Raw genomic sequence first — 27135 nt, 5'->3', positions numbered from 1 at the left:
ACTCCTCGGTGAAATAGTTCACAAAAGGAATCCGGCTAAATTATTGTTGTTTGCATCTCATTTTGCTTTTCTGACACCTCAGCCCACAGGCTGGGCTCTGCTCCATGGCGTATCACGTAACGCGAGCGCTTGGAGTGCAAAGTGGGGTCAGGTGCTCCTGGGCTAGTGTGGGAGCATTTCATACATCGCTGACGATGACACGGACACAAAATGCTGGGACACAGAGAATCCCTCCCTCTCCCCGAAAATACCACAGAGGAGCTGGACTCGTGCAGTTGACCAGTTCTGAACACGCACGGTGGGGGAACAGGCCGATGGCGGGAAGCCGGCAGAGGTGTGTGTGTGTGTGTGTGTGTGTGTGTGTGTGAGAGAGAGAGAGAGAGGAGAGAGAGAGAGAGAGCAAATCTGGCCCAGAGCATCCCCTAGTACCCCCTGCAGGTCAGCCCTGCACTGGTTCTCCACCAAATGGGCTGGCCCTGCATGCTACTGGAGGGTATTTCCGGTGGAAGGCTGTGGAGGGAGCTGCATGGCACTTCATACCCTCAGTGGCAAGCATCCACACCCCAACCCTCCTCCCAGTAGCTAATTCCTCCCTCACATCCACACCCTCAACCCTGCCAGCTGCTCCTGTATTTCTCCACCTGCCTGCCTTCCTCGCTGCTACTTGCTCTTGCATTCCCCAGTGACAAATACTCCCACCCTGACATTCCCTCTTACTGAACACTGACAAAGACACAAAACCAGCCCCCAGCCCCTCCTGATGTGCAGCCCTGACATCACCCTAGCTGACAGCCTTTCTTCCTTGTCTCTCACCCGCTAGGTCAGCGCCTGTCCCAGTGGAACCCCCTTCTTGTCATGCTGTGAAGAACGGTGTCTCAGTTGTTTGAAGCGGTGTCTGTGGGTCCCATAAGAGCTGATCTGGCCTGTGAGGGGGTGTACTGAGCCTACACTGACCCTGCAGGGGTTAACCACACCCTGTGGGCCAAGGAGGCCGTGCCCCCTCGCCATTGCTGGGCTTGCTCCAGCTGGAAGCAGACTAGGAGAGAGGGTAGCCCAGCTCAGTCTGGGCTGAGCGGGGAGAAGAGTGGACACATGTTACAGGCTCCCACCCAGAAGCTGCTGGAGCCCCAGGCCACAAAGACCAGCCATTCCAAGACCCCAGTGAGTATCCAGCTGGCCGCCGAGGCCCACGAGTGGAAGGAGTTGCCGGAAACCTCACCTGCCAAGTACCCCAAGAAGTCGGATGACCTGCAGACTTCAGATTGGGGAGACAGGTAGGGAGTAGACCAGGGGAACCAGACATTGTTCCAATTATGGCACCGGGAGCAGTGTTGGTGTTTTGGTGGGATCTCCGCTGAACTTGTGGTGGGACCACTTGCCACTGAGAGGGCCCTGGGTTGGGACCCAGTGGAGCAGGGAGAACCCAGGTCCTCCTACCCTGGCTAGCAACCCCACCACTGTAGGGGTCACAAGGCCCAAGCTTATTGCTGATGTGCCCCAGACAGGCGGCTGTGGGACCCTAGACGGTGAGGGCTGCTTGCCCTGTCCTATTGATTCTGGGCCCTAGGCCATGCTGCCCTGCCCCAAAGGACCTAGTCTTACCGCCTGGCTGGTATTTGACTGGCCTGACTGGGGTTTTTTTAATGGATTTGCAGGTGCCAGAAAAATAATGTAATCTGCTGGGGTTCTTTTATGTGGATCTAACGATTTGCATTATCACCACAGTACACTAGGATATCTAATGTTAAAAGTTGCTGTGTCTAGCTAGAGATGCTGCGGTGTCCCCACTTCCGCAGTTCACGTGATAACAGATCAAAACTGTTGAAAATACAGCAGCTGTCTGCCCACTAACCTGCAAGCGCCCCACATGTGCATCTGTGAGAGGGTTTGAGTCACGCAAGAGTGAGGAGATGTGCGACGTTATCACCTTATCTATATGTGTCTGTATGTGTTATCGCCCTAGAATCTAGGGCCTAGATACTATACGTGGCTGCTGAATGGGGGGTGTGTGTGGAGTTGCCTTGTGGTTGGGGGTTGCAGTGGGCTTGCCTTGGTGGGGGGTGGGTTTGCATTTCAAAGTTGGTAACCCTGCAAGGGCTGCCCTGTTGACTTTGTCCACTAGGCCACGCTGTCCTGCCCCGAAGGGCTGTTCTGTTGACTCAGGCCACGCTGCCCTGCACAGGAGAGTAGCCACCCTGATGCCGTCCCGACACCCTGTGACAGGGTGCATTTACCCGCCACATAGCTCCAGGATGGGGCATTAATCTTTGCTATCCACCAGGATACCAGACAAGGCAGTGGGGGGAGGTGGAGGCCGTGAGAGCTCCTTGGTGTCTTGTGCACCAGCACCCTGGGGCAGGCCACATGAGATCGCACCACTTAACAATGGCCATTAACACAGCACTAAGCAAACCCAGGCTCCTAGATACCAGTAACATCTAATGGCAGGGCACAGAGGCAGCTGAGGACTACAATCTGTCGCTGTTTGGCTTTGGCTGTAGAGCTCTTTCCAGATGGTCAATGAGTAACCAAGAGAAAGCTGGAATGAGTGGATGAGATGGGACAAAGAAGGTGCTGGGGCTGCGGGGAAGTGGCCCAGGGAAACACAGCAGTATTGAGAGAAGTTAGAGATGCAGAAGTGTTGGGTTGAGAATATGCTCGTGTTAATTATTATGTGAATTAAGTAAAATGTTTAAGCTGATCGCCATTTTGAAATGGTGGAAGAACAACTAGGACTCCATCTTGGAGGTCTTCTTCCCCAGTGGTTCCCGCCCTTTCTGGGAAAAAGGCAGGAAAGGTAAGGTGGAAAGGAGTGTGATCTGTCTGGCAACAGGACTCTATAAATTGTGGTGAGCCAGTCAGCTCAGGGTTGTCCGCCCTAGAGGCAGCAAGGTGTCGTCACGTGCAGGAGTCACTGAGAGAAGAGAAGCCTCTAGGAAGAACATCATGGATAACCCCCACAAGAAGATCAGCAGACCTACCTGCAGTGGCTCCTGAGTCCATCATCAGATCCTGAGTTCCTGGCTCATCAGCCTGGGAGTCGTGAACAACGCCCCAGGAGGGTGAAGAAAGACCTTGAGTAGTTCTTATTAACTTTGGGCCTGGGTGGTTTTGGTTTAAATTGGGGAAGAATCTGGAGTTAAGCTCCACCGTGTTAAATCCCCGAGTGACCCGTCATTTGTTATTTGCCCCCTGAATAAATTGTTGTTTTGCTTTATTCTGAGTTTTGGTATTTACCCACCTGACTACTCCGACAATAGACGCGGAAGGCGGACCTAGACACTTACTTTTTTAATTGTTGGCGGGAGGGTTAGGTGTCTCCCATAGAATCCCGTTTATTTTCTCCAACAGCAGGAGACGTGGATAGTGACCTAGCCCGGAGGGCGGAGTCACGAAGAGGACAGGAGGCCGGAGGCGGAATCAGAGACGGAGTGACGGTGTGCAGATCACGGACAGAGGCACTGGCTTCAAGCTAATCCCCAGAGCAACCAGGAAGAGGCACCACTCCGATGGTGAGGGCTGCACCCTGTGACACCATCATACAGTCAAACTCATCAATTTGTCCATCTCTCTCTTAAAAGTAATTTGGTTGCTTGTCCTCACAACTCCTATTGGGAGGCTGTTCCAGAACCTCATCCTCTGATGGTTAGAAGACTTCTTCTAATTCCCAGTTGAATTTCTTCATAACCAGTTTATATCCATTTGTTCTTGTGCCATCATCTTTTAGCTTAAATAGCACTTCACCCTCCCTGGTATTTACCCCCCAGTGTATTTATAGTGATGTTACTCAGGGTTGTGAGGCATCTCATTATTACCTGCCGTTGGCATGAGGAAGGCTTGTCAGGGCCACCTGAAGGTCAGCTCCCTGACTACAGGAGCCTTTGGCAACACAAGCACGCCCCTCCAGGCATTGCTTTCTCTCTATAGGTTGGCGATAGGCACACCCTAATCCCTGAGTCCTTGGAGTGTTCCCTGCAGTGTCCAGACCCTTATCCACTGAACCCTCGCCTGGCCTGCTGTTCCCAAAGGAGCAAGTACATCACAGCTAAGCAGTTCCACCTTAGAACACAGCTGCAAAGAACACGTAGCATTTAGATATTTTTATAGTGAAAACAAGGATGAGTTTGTTCTCAAATAACAGAGATTCTAGAGACAGTAAAAATATTGGAAACAAAAGGTTACATATAAAACAATCAAAACGCTTTCTAGAGACTAAACGTAACTATCAAGTTATACTCCTGTCTGAAGAATCATATTTCACCAAAAGTTTTCTCTGGCATTTTCAGATCAAGCCTAGCTGAGATTCCTCTTTCATGAAGCAAATTTGCTGTCCATTTACTTTCTAGGTAAAGGGTGCCAGGATGTCCTCTTTGCCCCCCAAATATACCAGAGCAAACTTTGATGTGCACCTCAAGATAGGGGTCTTCCCCCTCTGCTGTTTACTTCTTCCTGTAAGTTTCCTTCTAAAGTCCTTCTCCATCCTATCCACACTGTATAGAGGCCCAACCTCATTCTTCCTTATTCTCTTTTTATTTATATATCTAAAAAACCTCTTCTTCTTTATTTTAATTTTCTTGGCAAGAGCTAATTCAGCTTGACTTTTAGTAATTCTCATTTTATTCCTACATTTACAAACCCACATGATGTAACTTTCTTTGCTGGTCAACCCCTTTTCTCCATTTCTGCTTATTCCTAATAACCTTTTTGAGGCTGGGTCCTCTGCCTTTCCCTACAAGTTTTTTCCCCTTAGTTGAGATGCAAATTTCAGATAGTTTTTGTATAGTTGATTTGAAGAAATTCCAAGCCTCCTCCACTTTTAAGTCCAGTTGATTTCTTTAACTAATTCCCTTAATTTCCCAAAGTCTGCCCTTTTGAAATAAAAAACCATAGTTGACGACCTGGTTTTGATTACCCTTCCATTTAATTTAAACTGAATCAGTTCATGATCATTTGATCCAAGATTATTTCCTATGACCAACTCTTCTATGATGTTCTTACTACTTATTAAAACCAAGTCTAAAATTGCATCACCTCTTGTTAGTTTGATGGCAACTGATGAACAAATAACTGTCATCTATCATGTCCAGGAATAACTGGGCCTCCAACTGCATCTCTGATCTTTGAACCTTCTCTGTCATGAGCTTAGGAGACATTTCATGCATACATAATTTTTATCATTTACCCACTCAGGGATGATGTATATCCCACAGCTTCTGCCTCCGACCATCTTTGTTGTCTCCTCTTTTCCTTGAGGCACTTGTAGTGCTGCCTCAGTAGCTGTCATCATCTTCTCTTCCTAGACTCTGTGGATGCCGCGTACACTGTAATGCTGCTACGGCTCTGTACGTTGCTAAGTACACATAGGTCTGATTAATTAGAGCCCATTCCTGTGGAGACAGTTTGACCTAGAAAATAAAATAACTTATTTGATTGGTACTAAGAATCAGCTGCCCTTAATGATATTTAAAATAAATTAAAACAAAATAAAAATAGAATATTTCAACTATTTCAATTATGCTCTTTTACTACTGACATGTTATCAAATATAAAAACAGTACAAATAATAATGCAACATCATAAAATAAAATTTGCCTACATCCCCTCTGTGAATCCAGACCCAAATTATTTTTGGTACGGCGATAACTAGCTCAAACCACAATTATTATGAGAAATAGACTGGACTTTGCAAAGAACAGTAGATATTTGCAGAGCTAGTGAAAATTCTGCTTGTCAAGGGAATGTTTTAGCAAACAGTGATAGAAATGTAAGGCATCTAATCCAAAATGTATTAAGAGAAAATTCAAGGGCGAACAAACTGCCAAAAGAAACCAGATGTGTTGATGATAAATGTGGAGGCAAGTGCAGCACACAAAGGTCCAGCACCTCTGTTAAGAGACCAATTCTTATATCCTGCCCCCAGTCTCATTTGAAACAGGTTGTAGTTGCAGTCAGTTAAAACCCCCCTCATCTGAGAGGGGTCAATATCCAATGATTTCTGTTTACAGTTATACCTTTTTAAAAAATCATGTGCATGAGCAGTCCTGTGCATCACATCTATATTACAGCAATGATCTAAATATGGAAACCTCTATGTAGGTGCTAAGTTTTATTAAATTATGGCAAACCACTAGCTGATAAAAAGAGGACTTTGGTATGTAGGACCTTTCACCAGCCATAAAAATGTGCTAAATAAGAAATCTGTGTGATTCAGGGTTCCAAAAAGATTGAGATTGGCTGAAAAACTTGTCCCAAACACTTCCACTGGCCTTTGTGGTCAATGAATGGATGTGTATGGTAACTACTGTTTGATTGCTAGGTTTGTATGTGTGCCATGACAAAAGTCAACACCTGGATAAATATAATCACTGAAGATGTTTCAGTGTCAATAGAAGTGAGGTTCCCCAGCTCCAACAGAGCTGTCTTGGCTGAAGTGTACCCCAGCTAACCCAGACACAAGGCTGTTGTACAGAGCGTGCATCCTGGCTTTCCCCATCTCAAGACTCCCCCATTCTGGACTGTCCCAACAAGCACTGTGAAATGCTCCAAAGACACACCTCAATGGGACCCTTTCCTCCCATCTCATCCACTCATTCCAGCTCTCTCCTAGTTACCCATTAACCTTATGGAAAGTGCTCTAGAGCCAAAGCCAACAATGACAGATTGTAGCCTTGCACTGCCTCTGTGCCCTGCCATTAGATGTTACTGGTATCTAGGAGCCTTGGTTTGCTTAGTGCACACTGTGTTAATGGCCATTGTTAAATGGTGAGATCTCACGTAGCCTGCCCTATGTTGCTGGCGTAGATACCGCCAGAAAGTTCTAATTTTCTTTTTAAAAAATCTCTCCTTTAATTCACATATTAAATAAATCTTTAAAAACAGGTTCTTGTTAAAAGCCATTATAATCTGAAAACTATGTTTCGCAACAAAACCCAGGTATTCCACATCTGGATCCTTTGTTACACATTTCATTGGCTTGTGTTGCCCTGGCAGGTGTGCAAACAGAGGGGGTTACCTCTTCCTCCCCCCGCCCCTTTCTTCCCTCCTGTTATTCTTTCTACAGCATTGCTGCATGAACCCCTGGTTGTGCAGCTCAAATAACTTCTCCTTGAAACTGTTCTGCTGAGTCTTTGCCTTTGTGCTCCTTTTTTTTCCCTGTGACTCTCTTCCTGCAAAGATAGTGTGTACATTTCTAACTCTTCTCACTGAGCAGGTTGGTAGTATCTTTACACTCAGTCAGTCATGGGAATCTTGGGAACCCCCCAACACCATGTGTCATGCCCCTTGGTGAGCTTAGCACATGGGAATCACACACTTCCAGGCTCCAAGAATTCAAAGGTCAGTGCTCTCACTAGCCTTGAAATTGGGTGTTTCTTTCTAAAAGATCTGTTCTAGCTCGGCTACAAATTATTGGGCTCATAGACTAAGATCAGAAGGGACCAATATGATCATTTAGTCTGACATTCCGCACAACGCAAGCCACAGAACCTCACCCACCCACTCCTGTAATAGACCCCTCACCTAGGACTGAGTTATTAAAATTCTCAGATCATGGCTTAAATACTTTAAGGTACAGAGAATCCACCAGTAAGTGAGCCGTGCCCCATGCTACAGAGGAAGGCGAAAACCCCCCAGAGCCTTTTGCCAATTTGCCCTTAGGGAAAATTCCTTCCTGACCCCAAATATGGCGATCAGTTAAACTCTGAGCATGTGGGCAAGACTCACCAGCCAGACACCCAAGAAAGAATTCTCTGTAATAACTCACAACCCACCACATCTAACATCCCTTCTCAGGCCATTGGCATATCTACCACCAGTAGTTAAAGATCAGTCAATTGCCAAACTAGGCTGTCCCATCATACCATCCCCTCCATAAATTTATCAGCTCAGTTTTGAAGCCAGCTAGGTGTCTTGCCCCCACTGCTCCCCTTGGAAAGCTGTTCCAGAACTTCATTCCCCTGATGGTTAGAAACCTGTGTCTAATTTCAAATCTAAACTTCCCGATGGCCAGTTTATATCCATTAGTTCTTGTGTCCACATTGGTGCTGAACTTAAATAATTCCTCTCCCTCCCTGGTATTTATCCCTCTGATGTATTTATAGAGAGCAATCATATCTCCCCTCAGCCTTCTTTTGGTTAGGCTAAACAAGCCAAGCTCTTTGAGTCTCCTTTCATAAGGCATGTTTTCCATTTCTCGGATCCTAGTAGCCCTTCTCTGCACCTGTTCCAGTTTGAATTAATCTTTCTTAAACATGGGGCACCAGAACTGCACACAATATTCCAGATGAGATGTCTCCAGTGCCTTGTATAACGGTAATAACATCTCCCTATCTCTACTGGAAATACATCATCTGATGCATCCTAGGATGACATTAGCTTTTTTCACGGCCACATCACATTGGCGGCTCATAGTCATCTTGTGAACCAATACGCCCAGGTCCTTCTCCTCTGCTCGGGCTGGCTGCAGGCAGGGCTGCTGACGGATGGACGGGCGAGAAGAGAGCAAAGCTATAGGAAAAGGCCTCAGCCCTCACCCCTGGCCTGCACCACAGCCATTCACTTGCTGCGTGCTCTCAGCATGCAGGACAGGATATCCACACTGGGCCAGCGGCCCTCGCTTCCCTCCGCAGCTTTCCCTCCTTGGCCCCTGGCCCCCGAGGTTTTCATATAGGGATCACCTAGGGTGACCAGATCACACGTGTGAAAGATCAGGACAGGGGATGGGGGTTAATGGGCGCCTATATAAGAAAAAGCCCTGTATACCATGGCTGTGTTACCCAAATAACAAATATCACAGGATCGTTGTAGGGGATAAGGCAACAAGCTACATTTATTGTGAATACAGAAATTTGGTAAATAGTATCAATAGAAAGAAAAGTATCAAAACTGTAATAACATCAATATTGTTCTTTACTTAGTGAAATAGTATTAATAATGTAAACACTAGGAAAACAGTATTAACATTGTATCAATACTACAATTACAGGGACACATGTTTCAATTGGTACTTTCATTTACACTTACACACAGACAGGCATACACAGACAGGGAGACAGACAAACTTACATAGGGTCTCATAGATGTTATAGTTACCAGCCTCTTGGTGCTCGTGATAGTCACTGGCCAGGTGCCTGTAGCACGAGGATGAGGAGCAAGGTCCTGCCGATGCGCATCGGTACTCCTGGCTGGTGTGATGTTGTAGACCCGAACCTCCAGCCTTCATCTTCTTGTCTCATTTTATAGGGAAAGGACCCCATGTAAGTCTATGGGTTTTGCACTGTCATTCTGCAACTGCATTTTTGGTGTGATTCTTAATCACCCACATTCTTGCAAGCCTGATCGGATTTTGTCCTTTGAAATGTGCTTGGCTCCAAATTTATCAGGGGACTCCTCTTTGACCATTTGAATGGTAAAAGTTATTATCTTCGCTCCTTTCTTCTTCCCTCAAGCATTTTAGGTGAGGCTGGTGTTTTCTTCATGTTTGTTTCGATATCCCTTACTCAGACCAATTGTTCAATCACTGTCCCTGTCTACGCTCAACTCAATTGTTCAGCCATTCACACTCCAATCACTCAGGGCCAACTCCTAGCTGAAGAACTTACATATTATTTTTAAAGCAAACCTTATTTCATTTTTGACAGTGTCTTTTACAATTGAAAGTAGATATATTACATTTCACAGTGTGGCTTTTTATACTTAAAATAGGGTTCTTCTTAAAACAAATAGACTTATAGAAAGTAAGTGAACATTTAAAAGGGTAAAACAATAAGAGTTAGTTGAGGTTTTAACTTTTGATTAAAGTTACAGTGTGTCAGACTGAAGTGACTTTTGGTAGGAAGGGGGGAGGGGAGGGGTGTTTGTGGCTCCGTTCTTTCATGTATTTTTCAAAAACAAGATTTTGGCCAACAGCTCTCTCTATAAAATCGGGATGTCTGGTTACCTTAAGATCACCAGAGAGACCCCTGGACTTGTTCCAGCCAGGAGAGGACCTGGACTAGCGATCATGATCATGACCTCCTCCTGTGAGGCCACAGAAGATGGGCTAAGGGCTCATTAGAAGGATAAACCAGGCCTCTCCCCAGCTGCCTACCTTCCTGAGATGGGCCTGAGCTGGTTCCCCCCTGCACGTCTCTGCTGTTAAGAGGGAAATTGGATGGAAATAAATTCTAGCAAATGAAGTTAATTAAAGGACTACAGCAATATATACAGGAAACCTCTGTGGGAAGTAGGGGGCCACTGTTTGGTTAGATGACAGGCATATCAACTTTGTCCGCAACGTTTTGTTTTATTTTTTTCTTTAAAGAGGCACTTTTGGAGCTGCTAGGTTTAAATTTGAATTTATCATAGAAGAGTAGGGTTTGGGAGGGACCCCAGGAGTCATTTAGTCCAGCCCCATGCTCAAAGCAGGACCAACCATGACTAAATCACCCCAACCAGGCCTTAAACCAGCTGCGTTTTGGTTTTTCTGATATGTGCACGCATCCTGTTCTGCGTCAATACTATTCTTGTGAGTTGGCAGCATAGCAAAATGTCCTAGACTTACGCCATCCCTGTGCTTCAGAGATTGTGATACTTTTCTAACAGTGGAGCTGATGGAGAGAGTGAGTACAACATGGACATTTAGAAATTCCACATCTGGGGTTACTTGCATTGAATGACTGAGGAGTTGGAATTTCATCAGTGTTGCAGCCTTGTATAGAGGAAGGTGAATAGAGGTTACAGGGTAGAGAAGCCTATTTTATATGTATGGGGCTAATTCTGCACTGATTTCGAATTAGTGGTGGAGGCACACAGATTCCATGCAGCTTTCCTGGCCACTGGTACTTGCTTCCTCTTGAGATCCAGCTGTATGATCATGCCATTTAATAACTGGATTTTGGATAAGGGCTTAAAAACTTAAGTTCTCCCTACTCTACATGGACATTTGAAATTCCATGGCACTTTCTGTAGGAGTAGATGCATTTCTGAAGAGGAGGAAGGGGAGGCTGAGGGAGAGGTCAGCAGTACATATGGACCATGCAGAATCACTAAATACTGACGCTCACTCAAAAACTTTTGAGCATTGTGTCAGGAAAAGCCTCCTGAACAGTGAGATTTGTCAACCAATGGAATAATCTTGGGCAGTGCAGGAAGCTTATTATTGCTTGTGACTTCTAAATTAGACAAGATAAAACACTAGAAAATGTATAGTAGGGAACAATCACACTAGCTTAGAGATGAACTGGATGATCTAACTGCATGTACCAGCCCTCAGAACAGTCACTCTGCACAATGAGCTATTGTCCCTTCCACTGGCCTTAATCCCACCGAGCCCCGTTCCTAATGAGGATGCGCACAGCTCTGAACAAATGGAGAGCGCCTACACATAAGATACTGAGTGTACTGATGATTGACCCTCAGCCAGTGATGCCAACGACAGAAAGCTCAGGACTGCTCATCTCTGATTAGATGGATGTCCGGTCTGCACAGATGTACTTCTTCCACCATCTCCTCCGGCAGGGCCTCCTGGACGATTCCTCTGCAAGCAGAGCAAATAAACTTTGATTAGAAACCAAGCCCCAGCTAAAGGGAGGCAGCATTCTCTACTCAGGCCTTACCAGACATTTATCTTAGCGGCCACTAAGGGTAATGCGCAGAGGGCAGCTGTCCTGGAGCAGCAGTGACCCAAGGTGGACGGTTGGCTAATGCACCAGACCTCAATAGTATCTTAGCTATTGTCCCTGCCGCTGGTCTTACTACAGCCACATTCCTAATAGTAAAAGAAACCTGAGGAGGTACAGATGAGGAATACAGTTTAAGGACCGCTGACTCGCAGCCAATGATGCGGAAGGCAGAAAGTGGAGGACTGCTCATCGCTGCTTAGATGCACGTCCAGGCTTCTCAGGTCCCCTTCTTCCAACTTCTCCTCTGGCTGGGTCTCGTGGACGATTCCTCTGAAAGCACAGCAAATAAGCCAAGCATGAGCCACCGCTGCCAATAACTTGACTGCTGCTGAGATCCTGCCCTCCCCGCCTCCCTCCACTCTACGTCAGCCCCAATGGATGAAAAGAGATGGAGAATGTGGATGAGTTTCTTGGCTGGTCACCCCACCTCCAACCCCACAACACCAAGCACCCAAAATGTCCTCATTCCCTCCTACATCTTATTAGGCTCCTGAGAACAAGCTTCCGAGGATGCAGACATAATACACCTACCCCTGTCCTATGAAGGGAGATAGTTAAAAGAGAGGCAAGGAAATAGAGAGAGGGTGTTGGCCAACACAATAGACAGGACGAGAGAGAGAGAAGCAGAGGAGGAAGGGAAGGAACTCAGCACCTGGTGTCACGCTCCTGGATCCAACCTTCTGCTGGGAGAACACACCACTCCCGGCCAGAGAGAGATGAGCAGCCCCTGAAAATGGGGACTGTGTCTTCCTTGTAGCCACAGGTAGTCAGCCAATGGAAAGCCCTCACCAAACCTAACACTTATCTTACGGACAGTGATGGCTGCTCTATTCCCAGCTGGATGGGTCATCAAGTATGCTGAGCTGGACTCTGGCCCTCCACTTCTTTCCCCTTGGTACTAAACAGGGAAAGACAAGAAAGCAGTCATCGGGCCTCAGTGCCATGTAGGCCCTTCTTCTTGCTTCTCCCACAGCTCTACCCTCAATCTCCTTCCTATTACGACATTATAGCTACACTTACAAATGCCGTGTTGTCTCAGCCCCCAAAAGAGTCACTCTGTACAGGTGAATATTGTCCCTTCCACTGGTCTTAATTCCACAGAGCCCTGTTCCTAACAAGGATGCACACGGCTCTGAAGCACTCTAGAGGGGGTACAGATGAAGCATCGACCGCTGACTGACACTCAGGGATGCGGAAGTCAGAAAGCTGAGGACTGTTCACCTCTGCTTAGATGGATGTCCAGGCTGCAGAAGTTCACTTCTCCCTCCTTCTCCTCAGGCAGGGCCTCCTGGACGATTCCCCTGCAAGCAGAGCAAATAAACTTTGATTAGAAACCAAGCCCCAGCTAAAGGGAGGCAGCAGTTTCCACTTAGTCCTTACCAGACAATTATCTTAGCAGCCACTCAGGTAATGCACAGAGGGCAACTATCCTGGAGCAGCAGTGACCTCGGGTGGCCATTCAAGGTAAAGCACAAAGTGCAGCTGTCCCGGCGCAGCAGTGACCCCAGGTGGCCAGTTGGCATAATGCACCAGCCCTCATAACAGTCACTCTGCACAACCGCTGGCCTTAATTCAACAGAGCATGTAGGCCTGGCCTCACAAGCTCCCACACAGCCTGCTCTTTTCTGCCCTGGCTCCAGCCTGCCCCAAAATGTCCTCTCCCCTCTCCTGAGCTTCCTGGGAGGGGCATTGCTGGGTACACTCTCCCCTTCTCTAAGCTACCAGCACACACAGCCCCAGGGATCTAGGTAATCTCCCGGGGGTTACACAGACTTTTATTTTAGCGGCCACTAAGGGAAATGCACAGAGTGCATCTGTCCTGGAACAGCAGAGACAAGAGGTAGTAGGGGTCACCGGGTGACCCATCTGGAAGTGGGTCATGTGACCCCTCTATGAACTCACCTCAATGCCCTCTCCCCATCTGAAAGGGTTTCACCCTCCTCAGAAGCCCCCCAAGGGCAGATTGACACATAATGAGAGTCTATGCGGGGCTAGGCTTCAGGGGTAATTGGGGGGCACTAGATGACCCATCCGCAAGTGGGTCGTTTGACCCCTCTATGAACTCACCTTGATGCCCTCTCCCCATTGAATGGGGTTTCACCGTCCACAGAAATTCCCCGAGGGCAGACTGACACGTAATGAGAGTCTATGTGGGGCTAGGTAAAATGCCTCGAAGAGGAGTAAAAAGGAGCCTACGTCATCTTTTTGCTCCTTTGGGATTGTTAAAGAAGGGGTAAATGGGTTGGTTTTTTAAAATTTGCTTTTTATGTTGGACATTCAGGTCCTGCCTATTCCTGAGGACTCTATGGAGAATAGATTTATTACATCAGATATTAAAGATGTGAAGGTTGATAATTAGACAGAGAATTGTATTCATTTAGACAGGTGTAAATGCTTTGATTTTTATATCTACTTAGCCTAAACCCTGTGAGAAAAGATATTTTTGTTAAAGACTTGCACACCACCCCGTCGACAAAAGGCTGAGAAACCTCCTGCACATTTTTGACACCTCCAAAGAGTCTTCCAGCAAAAACAGGAAAGATATGAAGAAGTGGCATCACGCTTGACCTTCCTGGTATTTCTAAAGTAAATGAAACCTTTAAAAGGAAGAAACCTCTCAGCCCTTTTAAAATCCACCATAAAGCAGCAAGAGGCTAGTTCCTGCCCGCCTTCTCCTTGGCAAATTACTTTTCAAAGTGCATGTCACTGATTCTTTGTAAGAAATTGGACTAGCCCCCTGCCTGAGATACTTTGCAGATCTCAGAGGCCAATCCCCTATCTTTTACACCTCTGACATAAAAAGAATTGTATTAGAAACTTTAGCTATAGTCAGCAGCTCTTAAGAGAGATAAAATCCTGTTTACACATAGGTTACTCAGGATTTTCTTTCCATGCAAATGAGACAAATTCAAGGCAGGAAGTGCATCTGTTACAACAAAACCAGAACCAATTGAACATTTGATGGAATTGTGTTGAAATGCCCATTTTTTGATTGAAAAGGTCAGGTTTTGCATTCTGATTCCCTCTTAAACCACGTCTCACTTACACATCTCTCACCAAAACGCATTTTTATTTTTCTCTGCTTCATATTCCTATTGTTCATACAGAATTGGAGACACTCTTGTGCTCAACCCTTCCTGCTTGCTTAAGCCTGTGGAGACCTAGCCCCTTGTTTCTGATAATGCAAAACAGCATATCTGAGACACGATGCAATTTTAGTCACCTTCATAGGCATATCTAATCTAATGTGTGGCTTAGTCAGGCATAACCAATTGCCAAATTCCATCTGATCGTCTCTGAGCAATGCATCAGCAGAGCAAGGAGGAATGAAAAAGGTTGAAGGGCTCAGTGTTGTGAATATTCATGGAAGTGTTCACATGGTGAACTGTAAAGTTCTTAATTAGTTCATGAATCATCCAACCAGGAGACAGAAACAAGAGCATGTGACTTAGGTGGTCAGTCACATTGTGTGAATTATTATGGAATTGTGAGTAGCAAATACTCAAAGTAATAGTCACAGGGTGAAAATCACCGCTGTGCATATGGCTAGCTCAAGGCCTATGGGCTACTCAGGTGAAATTGATGGGCCTTTTGCCATTGATTTTAATAGAACCAGGATCTCATCTCTTAAGTCCCAATTAAGTAATCAAAATGAGATAATGGGCTTCCACACAGGGTTGAATAGTTTTCAAGCATTACCTAGGCTGAAATGTCATTTAAACCTCTGAATCATTTCCAATAGTGAACACTTCGGTGAAAAAAACCCAGAGGTTAGCCAACAGAAACAGGAGCTAATTTTCTTGAACACATTGTTCTCTGCATACAGGTCTCCCAGCTCGAAAACCCGGCTGCTCAGGAGGTTGGCGTGCATTTGTTTTTAAAGGAAGCGTTCAAAAACTATGAACATCTTTGGAAAAACTCAGCAGAGCTCCCCAGATAAACAGCATTGAATGGGAGTTGCTGGTTTTCACGTTCTGCCAGGACCAGCCCCTTAAGTGACACCAGAATTGTAAATGCTAACTATTCAGAGCTACATCTTCAGCTGACATGAGCCAGCGTCCTTTCTTTGTAGTCAATGTAGATATGCCAATATACATCAGACAAGGAACCTGGCCACAGCTCAATTCTGTGCCTTTCTCAGGTTTTGCTAGCTTAGGGCAGTGTATTGCCATCTTCAGAACAGCATAAAGGTTTTAAACCACTGTGTGCACATAGGCAGAAGGAAGCAGGAAACCAAAATGTACAGCAAACTAATGTCCAGCTAAACTGAGTTTTATGATGGGTGAGGATTGTTAATTTGTTTGGGTTAATGTTTACTTTGGAGCAGCTTTGACGATGTCATCAAATGTAAATATCTGGCTGATTGTGCTGTGATACCTGAAACTTTTCTGGTAAGCTAAGATAGGTATGTAACCAATTAAATTCCTATGTTTGGCATGGAAAGGCACTAATTGCAAACCCATTGTATTATAGACCATCTTTTAGCAACTTGTCATTCTCCATTGAGAGATCATGTCTGGCCATTGTCCGATCTCAGTGACTAACAATCAATCTTATCTGTGCAATTCAGCTTATACTTGACAATATACATACATAATTCCTCAACAGATAAACATAGGCTAAATCCTCAGATGGTTTAAATCCATGAAACATCATTGGTGTAGCTATGCTGAGAGGATCTGGACCATGCGATTCTAACATATAGACCAATGACTGATCTCCATGTCCAACTCATAGTTGGCCCTCTTGCAGAATAATGTGTGTTGAACTATCCACCCATGGGTGTGGCCAACCATTTATTGTAAAAGCCATTATATACTTTTATAACTAAGGCCCTACTTAACTTGCGATATCGCGGAAGTTGCTGATTCCGTAACATTAGGCTTCCACCGCAATTATGACAGTGAGAGCCCCCGGCGCCGAGGGCTGAGAGCGGGAGCCCGGTTGTCCATCCCCTGCACCCTGCTCTCAGCTCCAGGCAGCAAACTGCAGAAAATCGCAGAAAAGTAAGAACAGACTTTATTACCACAAATAAGGTCCGTTATTACTTTCCACAATTTTCCATGGCTTGTTTGCAACTCAGCTGCAATTTTTTGACAATCAGTCTGCAGTTCAAGTAGGGCCTTATTTATAACTCTTTGGAATACAGCAAGGATTTCTTGGGATGAACACATTATTAATTCTTCTGCAAATAAGCTTTTATTTCAGTTCTTTGTTTTGAAAGGTCCATGTAAACAAAGTAATATATTATACAAGAGTCTGGATTAGCGGCAATGAAAAGAATTGAAAACTAGATAAGTGGCAAGGAAGTTCTTTGTTTCCATGAGATTCTCCATGCTGGCAAAGGCATCAGTTTGGAACCAGCCCATGTACTTAACAACAGCAGAGGATCTAGCACTGTCAGAATTTTAGGTCTGCTAAACAACATCACCACCAAGTAATAATTTTCTGTACAGGTAATTTCACCCAAGTGATACAAGATATGCCTGCATGAAAAGCATATTGGAAACATGTAATGTTAATCAATAATCTTATTTCTGCTCAACGTGCATGTTGTATACGTTGTATATTCCTATAGCTCCCTATATGAAGAGTGATGTATGTATTACTTATACAGTATATAAAAGTAACCCCCAAACAATGCAAGATTTTTCAATCAAAGTTTAAATTTTAATACATTACATTCATTGATAGATTTACAGACCATTTGTTGGGTCTAGAACACCTGGCTGTTGATCCTAATTAATGCTATCACATTTTCTGTCTGACGAGCAGAACTGACTAATAATGATCTAAAAGATGAATGGATCAGCCCAGATGAACATTAAGAGAAGTGCAGGTGAACATTAAAATAAGCACAAATTTTGGTGCTGAGCATCCCTATTGACCAGGGCAGCATTCTGCACAGAAATAAGTTTCAAGCAACCCTTTTAAAAAAAAAAAAAAAAAAAAAAAATCTTCTGCCCCTCCCTCTTGGGGATGCTGCTTCACAGAAGGTATCCCACAATGCATCATTCTTGGAGATCACTGAAACTTCTGGGTCTTTGTAATGGCATGTTCTAGGATACCTTCAGCAAATCAAGCAGCACCAAGTGTTAGTTAAAATTTTTTTCTGTGCTGAGCGCTTGCTCGCTCACACACACACCCTCCCACCCACCGGCTAATGGGATCATTAAGCACTGAAATCCATGCTTGGACTTCATTTTTGCTTCGCAGTTCATTTTGAAAGATAGAAAAGATTCTGTCCTTGAAAGAAGGGAATTGTTGATCTAATGCGATGATGCTTCACTCGTCAAACATCTTGTCCTTACAGGCTGGAGGCCAGCAAGGAGCTATCTGGCAGGTTCTCCATGTTGCCCACTATTGTGATGATGGCGTTCACCTTGTCCTCTGGGAGCACGTAAGTTGCATTAGATCGGAATTTCTTCAGGAGTGATTCTCTGCTGAGGGGCCTCCTCCAGTGCCCGTAGAAAGTATCACATCTGCCTGTCAGGACTTCTCGGTTCTCCAGGATCAATGCTACCTCCCCATACATCTCGTCAAAGTTGGCTATGTTGTCTTTAGGGTGCTCCACCAATACCTTGGCCAGCAGCTCCGTCAGCTCGCGCCGGTGGATGCTGGCATCAGTGAAGGAATAGACGCCCACCTCGCCATCCAGCAAAGCAGTGCAGGCGTTGAACTGGAAGGAATGTCGAGCCTGGTGTTCTGACTCGGGGAAGGGCCTGTTGATGTACTTGGATGCTGGGATCCTTAGGAGAATGGCACGGATCAGAGAGGGAGAGAAGGAGCCGTAATAGTTGATGAGCAGGTTTCTGACTGACAGGGCAGCATCCACAATCCAGTGCATCCCTAGGTGGGCTGGGAAACGCTTGAAGGCAATGTCTTGCTTCTCCAGGAGGAACTGGTGGCTGTTTGCTGGCAGGGGCAGTGGTTTGGGCTGGTAGTCGCCGTAGAATGCATTGAATCCAGAGCACTCTGGGAGGTTGTCCAGGATGAGGGGGCTGGCCTCCATCCCCCGGGCAGCCAGAAGTGCCGCTTCAAAGCCCAGACGGGCGGCGTTGCCGACATGCAGGGGCTTGGCTTGGGTGGCTGCATTTGCCATTGGTGCCCCCGCCAGGGAGGCAGCGATTGCTAAGGCATGGGCACACTGGGTCCCACTCAGAGAAAGGAGCTTTGCTGCAGCAGCAGTGCTGCCCAGGGTGCCAACCACTGAGGGGGGATGGAACCTGAAAAGGAAACCTCAGCAGTGATCTCACCGCAGCAGGTGTCTGGAAAGCCCTGCCTGTCTATTGCAGAGGGAGCACCCCAGTGCCACTTACGGGCATTCCCATGGCACTGAAACCATTGCAAAACAGCAGGCCAGGCCCTCCGCTGGTGTAAGTGGATGCTGATTTATTCTGGGGAGAGGGAAAATACCCAAATGAGCCTAGGAATCACAGTTTTCCTTTGAGTCAGAAGAATATAAATGTGTAGGACCCGATTCTCTCCTTTCTGGCACCGGGTATCAACATTCACAATAGTGCAAAGTGGATGTCAAATGCTACAGTTCTGATCTGGTGGCGTTGCACACCCATGCTGGGCAGGTGCCAAGGATGACACATTGGAGGAGACCAAGCCCCTGCTATCTAATGATAGATATCGGTGAGTGCACAGGACAGATCTACACTATGACAGAACCATTGAGGGCATTAAGAGCAACAGAGAGGCAAACTAGAGTGAATGGAGTGTGATTTTACCACGGCCTTGTGATTTTAGCTAGCACTTGCCCCATCACAGAGGATTATAGTAAAGTCATCAGAGGTCATTAAGGTGCAACACTGGATTAATTATGTCTAATCACCTGCAAATCAGTGGGCCAAACCCTCAGTTCTTTGGACCTAAATTTGTAGAACCCTCACTGACTCCTTTTATAAGCCTGTTGGCCCTTATTCCACACACAGTAGCTATTAATATACAAGCAGATCTGGGCAAAAATTTTCACCACAAACTTCTTTTCAGTGAAAAATGCAGATTCAGTGACACCAAAACATTTTGAATATTCATGTTGGTTTCACCAAATTGTTCATTTTGGGGGAAAAAAAAAAATCAGAAAAAAATCAAAATAATTTGATTGTATGAATAGAAATGACTTAGTTTCCTTTAATTTGATTTTTAAACTATTTAAAAATGTTTAAAAAATGGTCAACAAAATGTCAAAGCAAAAATGTTTCAATCAACCCAAAATCAATTAAACAAAAGTTTGACTTTTCAATTTGCAGAAAATGTCAAAAGTTTGTTTTTGGGCTGACCTGAAAAGAACTTTGTTCCAATTTTTCAAAGTCACCAACTAACCAAAAAAATATATTATTCGTGCAGATCTATAGCTGATATGACTCTTTAGTAGAATATGGCTTCATTTGAGAGAGACCGGCTGTTTTGGGCTAGTGTGTCTCTTTTGCAGATTCCTGAAGAGTTTAATAAGGTGGCCTCTACACTGCAGTGTTAAGTGAATCACGGAAAGGATGGGTCTGGCTTTACTCCAGAATTTCTGATTTAATTTGCATGCCATGTTCTAACTCTTTCTAAGCTGCGCTGCCCTGTGCCCTGAAGCATGATAGATTTACCTCTTAGGAATGTTGTGAGCCTCCGTGGAGAAATGCATGAGTCTTCCTTGCACCTCAATACCCACGTTAAATGCTAGCAAGAAATCCAGGCCATTGGGTTTGGAGTTTGGAGGTAGCATCTGGGAGGCTGCCAGCAGAGTGGGCAATACAGCCCCTGAGGGGTGAGTGGCAGGGTGCCAGGTGTCATCAAAGTCCATGGAGTGAACCTGCCACAGGGGAGAGGCAACAGCAAGGTGAAAATCATGTTTGTACAGCATCTAGCACCAGGGGGTCCTGGTCTATAACTGGGGCTCCTAGGTGCAACCACAATACACATGGAGCTACTAATAATAATGAATTTCATAACAACATCACTGAGTCATTGGTGTGAACTGGCACTGTAACAAAAGTGGAATGCAGAGCAGACACATGAACTTGATATCTGGGTCCCAGCTGCGTCAGGCCCATTCCTTTGTCACATGACAGGGGCCAGTACCAATGTTTGGTGTTTCAGGTATATTGGGGGTGAGGTTATCCTAAAACACCCTGCACCATTAAACAGCCTCTTCTGGCAAAGAAAGCCTTACCGCGACTCCATTCACGAATGCGGCCAGCGTAGGGGACAGCTTCAACCCTTTCCTGCCATAGATAGAGCTCACGGCATTTGACACATACAGCTGCTGCAAAAGGGAGAGAATCCAGTAAGGGGAGAACTGGGCACTGTTGCATTCTGAAAGTAATGACCTAAAGCAGCTGAGCTGTAGCTGTGTTGTTTTCACCACATGGGATTCCAGGCAACTGGCACCTCTCAGAACAACCGAATCTCACCATAATAAAGACGAAATGAAATTTCAGTTAAAGAGCTTAACTTCTTCCCCCTTTACAAAACCAGCTACACAAACCTGAATATCTTGAAGTATGTGGCTAGTGAAGGAATGTGCTACCGGTTTATACTGAGAAGAAACAACAATGGATTTTTCTACTCACTGATCTCTAGGAATTTAATTTCAGCCAGCACTTCCTGTTTTCTCCCTCCCAGTGTCAGTTGGTGCTGTTCCGTAGGGAGAGCTGTGCTCCATTTGTTTCCAAGAAGAGCCTTGGTGTCAGCTCTCTGCACTTGCCAGTGGAAATGCGCCCATGATTGTGACGTTGTGCATTTAAAGCGAAGTTCACCCCGCTGCAAGGTCTATGCATGATTTACATCCCACGTAAGCCATAAAACAGAGAGTCAAGCAGTGCATTCACTTTGTGCTGGTTTTCTGCGTGTGCAGCACAGACGTACCATATTAATGGCAACATGGGTGCTGGTGGGTATCACTCCTACCTGACAGTACTGCAGGGTGATATCAAACACACGCGTCATGCTGCCCAAGAGGCCAACCCCAATGCTGTCAAGGATCATCCTCTTGCTCCGGTGACGAACAACCTCAGACAGGTGCTCTGGCTGGACTCCATGGATGAAGGATGCGAAGCTGCCAGTCACAGTCTCCTCTGCAGCTCTCCTCTCCTGCACTGTGGGGATAAGCAGAAAGAAAGGATCAGCCAGGCTGCAGGACCAGACCCCATTCGGCCACCCCTAGTCCCATGGAGTAGGACCCTGCTTGTCAAAGAGTCCTATTGGTTTCAATGGAGCTGCTTAGGAATGATGGGAGTGAAGGTGGCAGAACCTACATTGCCCTGGTTTTGAGAGGAAGGAGGGTCTAGTGGTAAGGGCACTCGTCTAGGAGTTACGAGATCCAGGTTGTGTTCCTGCCCTGTGTGACCTTCAGCAAGTCACTTAGCCGCTCTATGCCTCAGTTTCCCTCTGTAAAATGAGAACAGCATTGCCCTCCCTCCCTGGGTTATGAGGATAAATACATTAGAGCCCATGAGGCACTTGGATACCATGGTAACGAGAGCCATGGAAGTACCACAGATAGAATGCTGTGGGAGATGCAAAGAAGATGAATGAAAACCCCACCTATTAGAGTGGGATTGTAACCCTGCATGGTGGGTGAAATTTTCCTTGGGAAGGAGGTTGCAAGTGAGGCCTGTGCTTAGCCCTGGGCCGAGAGAGATTTCACAGGACAGAGGAGACAAATGAGATGCCTGTTCCTTTACCTGGTGAGGAATGCACTAGGCATATTTAAATGAAATAGGCTCAGTCCTACTTAATGGCAAAACTTACCGCAGCTTCTGGAGATCAGGATTAGCCCCAGCATCTTCTGTTGGTTTATCTGGGAGCTGCATAAAGGGCTTGATCATGCAAGGTGCTCAGCACTCTAAACAATCCAGCAAAGCACTGAAGCCTATGATAGCCCTACTAAGTCAATGGCAGCGCTTAACATTAAACGCTTACTTAAGTGCTTTGCTGGTTCAGGTCAGAGCTCTCAGCAACATACAGGAACAAGCCTAAATTGAAGAAATAGATGAAAATTGCAAATCGCACACATATGAATGCGTGTTCTAGTCTGTCTAGCTAAGAGGTCATCTTTACTGCCAGCCAAGAAGTAGGGCATCCAGCCACCACCTATTGTGATTTCTATTTCTACTTCTACATTTGTTTCAATTTTAAATTATAGCAGGTTGGAAACTGGAATTTCTATTCTGTGGGGAAACTCTGACATTTTGAAATTTGTTTATATTCTAAATCAGAAAACAAAGGAGCCAAAATTTTGAAATTTTCCACAGAATGAATGTTCTAAAAAAATTTCAATTTGGGACCATCAGAACGTTTTGGTTTAATAATGTCAAATCATTGCATTTTGATAATTGCTTCCTTCACAATAGGAAAATGTCCTTTGGAAATTCAGTATAAAAGTAATGGATATACCTTCCCATCAGTATATAAATATTAGCAGCAGCATTTTCTTCTGTCTATGATATGTGCTCTTTAAAAAAAGAGTTTAATAAAAGGGCCTTATAGATTAGATTTGACTGGAGTCAATGGTTCTGCATGGATTTTTTTTTAATTACTGTAATTTTTTGTTTATTTAGTCACTGTTTTTGATCAGCATTTGTTATATCAAGTGTAGACTGGAAAAAAGATAAAATGACCAACTATGTGAATCTCTAGGACTTAAAAAAAAAATCTATACAAGAAACTTCTGCTCTCTCTGACATTAGTGGAGGAATTCTGGATTTATACCATTGTAGCTGGGAACAGAATAGCAGGAGCATACGAGTAGGAATTATTCTAAACAATTTTAATAACTAGCCATAGATTAAATATGAAATAATTAACAATGCAGATCATAGGCTTGTGTTCTTGGCAACAAAGATCATTACCATTTAAACACATGGTTACAGTACAAGTGAAATTTCTTAAAATCCTTTCTCGGAAAAAAAACCCTATGACGTTAGTGGGAGCTCTGCCTAATTAAGAACTACATAATTTGGCTCTAAAATAGGTAAATATTGTGTGTTTGGTTCAGGGCTGATAACCTTTTCTCTTTTTTTTAAACCTATTTTGTTCATGTTAATTGAAATTGAAAGATAATAATAATTTATTGGCCCTTAAGTGAAATCCTAACAATAGTAATTAATAATACATTTTGTTTTCCAAAAATTTAAGAGACTTTTCTAAGCATGTTTAACTCAGTTCCTGTCAATTATTTTTACGTATTGACATATCAGAAGAGAGAGAAAAGAGAGAAACATTTCTTTAAGTGAGAGATACAAACCTTGAGCAGAAATTTTGTGTACCTGTCGGGAGGCTGCTAAGACCTTCTGGGATCTCTAGAGACAAGAGAAAGATACCATTTGTCATATAAAGCAACCAGGCATTTTAATAGAACTTTTATGGCTTGCACTTGTAAGTCCTGAGTCATAAAAAAACTGAAAGTTCAAACAAGAAGTAGGTAAACTGAACCCTGTTCCAAAGCTGTTAGGTAACTATAAACCCTGTTCCAAAGCTGTTAGATAACTAGAAACCAGCCAAGAACGGTCAGTGAAAGACACACAGTGTCGGAATTTGTAGTATAAAGATTTAAGATACAGAACTACCATGCCAAACCCATTACAACTGTGAGCAGGACAAATTCAGAGTAGATACTAAAATATGAAGTACAAAGCATTCATAAAAACAATATAGCACACTACAGAAATATATGGAATACACTGAAGAAATAGATAAAATAGGGACCATTTCAGTAGGTTAAAAAGGAGTCAATGAAAACCATCTAATTTTTTAAACATTAGGTCAGATCCCTGGTTGATGTAATAATTATTATGACTTCCAATGAAGTCAGTGGAGTGATGACAATTTAAACCAGCTGAGAAACTCCCACCTAATCTAATTAAAACCAAACAACCTAAACAACAGAATAAGATAGGGATAGATTTTCAGCATGAAATAGCATTACCTGTAAAGTTGTGTAGACCATTCTGATGGTTCTAAATGTGTCTGTTGATTTCTCTTGAGCACTGGGAAGATCTCCTTAAGCAATGCTAGAGGTGTCTGTTTGGTGTCAGGGTTTATATATCCTTCCAAAGCCAGTTGCTGTTTGTCTTTGCTTTTGTCTACAAATGAATTTCAAGACTGGTGACATCAGAAGCTAGGCTGGTAAGGGCTAGATATGGTTGTTTTTCCATTTGTGGGGCAGTAGATTGAAGGAAAACCTTTCTTTTCAGGAAATACTAAGGAAAAATACCTAATACTAAATACCAAAGGTGCCAATGTGTGAAGCAATCTGCATCGAGCTCCTCCTACTCTCTGATGAGGACTATAAAACTGTTACTTACCAGGAAATGATAGGGAGAAGAAAGTTTGCTGCCACTTAGCTGAAGTATCTTCATTACAGGTAACTCTAGCAGGAGAGACATCAGTTTTATATAAGTTATTCTTTGCTGTTGGTTCTACTGTATTATTTTCTGTTTTTGCTATTTGCTTTCATCTTCTTATAATTCTGTTTTTTCAATCATAAGCTCTTCCATTTCACCTTTTGACGCTCATCATCTAATTAATCTAGAAGTTGAATCTATTTTATTTTGTACATTACTGTGGATTTTTTGAACTCTTTATTCATATTTAACAAGTAGTCATCTGTACTTTAGGTCAATTAAATTTTGTTTCATTGGTCCCAGAGGCAAGTGGAACATGAGAAAATTTCATATTAAATATATTATATATTCAGTGCTAATTTAACACAATGATTAACTCCATAGCATGACACATAAACAACCTTTAATTCACTACTAAATGTGTACCATTAGCCAAATCGCCAGCTAGCTCAGTTGACTTCATGCTAATTTATATCAGTTGGAGATCTAGACTGTGGTACAGACTTCTTTGTTTAAAACTGTTATGCAGTGTTGCTGTGCACCATTAAACTCCTGTCATGTAATTACCCAGAAGTGGCTTCATTTCAGTTCTTTGCATACAAAGTTTGGGAAACACTTTGGGATCCTTCAGGATAATGACAGCTCTATAAAATGTCGTTATCTTTATGAACATATGATATAAAACAGCAGCAAAATGTCACTGGGGATAACTGTCCCACAAGGAAACATACAGAACAAAATTTCACCGGAATTAAAATGTACCTGATGATATTTTATGCTCATTTATTCATCTGTGCAGAGATATACAATACTTCAGGAGCAGTCCCATTTTTTTCAGTGCAGTCTAGTAGGGTGCCACACACTGTAAGTAACAATCGCAGACTCTAGCCCTCAGTAATTACATTTTCCTTCAAGGATAATACTATTTGCAACGGCTTTTCATCAATCAGTTTCTCCCTGTTATACTTGTGAAATGCCATTTAACTCATTGGGGCACCCCAGGTGTAACAGAGAAGGACAGGGAAAGGACGAGGAGATTCTTATTACAAAGGTGGCAAGCTAAGGGACAACAGCATGGACTGGCTAAACTGGGGAGGCTGCTGTCTTTTAAGAGATACTGCAGTTCATTTGCAGTATTGCCCACATAGCATCCATTCAAATGCCACTGAATGGGTGCAAGAAAGCAAAAGGTGTGGCTGAGGGCTGTGTGAAAGCAAAGAAACATTAGTGAGTTCAGGACCAATGTAGGCAAACACTATATGCTAAATTTAAGAGAAATAAGGAAAGGAAATGGAGCAGGATGGGCCAAGTGGTCTAGTCCGTTTAAGAGATGTCTCTGGTTTTCTCGTCTCTACTGGCCTTTCTAGGGGGTTAAAGTATTTTCTTTATCCAATTTAAAGTAAGTCAATTTATTTGGCAGAGCCATGCTCAGCATCTCTGACACATCATAAGGGCTAGATTGTGGCTTTGCTACAAACCCTGTGCATGGCATGGCACACTGCAAGGCTTTCCCAAGATCAGTGGATTCCCAGTGTGATCTGGGGTTGGGAGGGATAGTAGTTTGCCACTGGTTTATATCAGCAGCAAATTGTGACACCCTCACACCAGCTGTGCAGGCTGGAGCATGTGGGGGCAGAGGTCTGAGTAGCCCATGCACTGCATAAAGGGGGGTGCTTACTCTGCCTTATGCTGCTATGTGGCCTGCAGGCCAAAGATTACTTCACCATAAAAAACTAAACTATCTCAGCCCCATATGGGTTCAAAGCTAGGGATGTTAGTGAATACCTCAGCTACTAACAAAGTGCAACTTTCCAACTTTAGCTCAGAGGAGAGACGCTCTGGGAACCCCATCCTCACTGTGCTGCATTAGAAAGCAAGCAGAGATGTTATCAGAGCCCTGATGTGCAGGCAGAGGGACAGGTACTTTGGAAGTGCCAGAGGCTGTGGCTGTCCTAAATGAAAGGGATGGCAGTGATTAGTGACTTTAGCATAGGAAACCAACAAGCCCTGGGCATTCTTTGAATTGGCAAGTGTCTCTACTGTTTCCATGAAGCCACTTGTTTGAAACACACCTAAGACCAGCCCAGGTCTTTGCCTATGTTGTATCATTGCCAGTGTGATCTAGGGGAAAG

General features: G+C 44.4%; 1 protein-coding gene and 1 long non-coding RNA gene across 2 annotated transcripts; one reads left to right on the top strand and one right to left on the bottom strand.

The window, feature by feature from the left end:
* Positions 1 to 1333: 1333 nt before the first annotated feature.
* On the top strand, positions 1334 to 25565 carry LOC137153302 (uncharacterized). The gene is made up of 3 exons (XR_010919753.1): positions 1334 to 3512; positions 17974 to 18060; positions 24854 to 25565. It is a non-coding gene; the product is annotated as an uncharacterized lncRNA (long non-coding RNA).
* LOC137153301 (cis-aconitate decarboxylase-like) lies at positions 16924 to 24811 on the bottom strand. The gene is made up of 6 exons (XM_067548480.1): positions 24586 to 24811; positions 23905 to 23959; positions 21567 to 21754; positions 20830 to 20922; positions 20264 to 20469; positions 16924 to 18886 (listed from the first exon to the last, which is right to left on the bottom strand). Exons 1-6 carry the CDS (start codon positions 24604 to 24606, stop codon positions 17968 to 17970), a joined length of 1482 nt encoding a protein of 493 aa, XP_067404581.1. The 5' UTR covers positions 24607 to 24811; the 3' UTR covers positions 16924 to 17967.
* Positions 25566 to 27135: the final 1570 nt, after the last annotated feature.

The sequence above is a fragment of the Emydura macquarii genome, unplaced genomic scaffold (assembly GCF_026122565.2).
Source record: "Emydura macquarii macquarii isolate MOO-44397 ecotype Brisbane River unplaced genomic scaffold, CSIRO-AGI_Emac_v2 contig_1253, whole genome shotgun sequence".
NCBI classification, from domain to species: Eukaryota; Metazoa; Chordata; order Testudines; family Chelidae; genus Emydura; species Emydura macquarii.
The sequence above is the reverse complement of the archived record's forward strand: the minus strand, read 5'-3'. Positions and strand labels throughout refer to the sequence as shown.

Coding starts and splice junctions, on each gene's coding strand:
- LOC137153301 (XM_067548480.1), bottom strand. CDS start 24,606: ATGGTCTACACAACTTTACAG. Junction 21,755..23,904: donor ACACAAAATTTCTGCTCAAG/GTTTGTATCTCT, acceptor TTATCCCCACAG/TGCAGGAGAGGAGAGCTGCA. Junction 20,470..20,829: donor CATTCGTGAATGGAGTCGCG/GTAAGGCTTTCT, acceptor CCCCTGTGGCAG/GTTCACTCCATGGACTTTGA.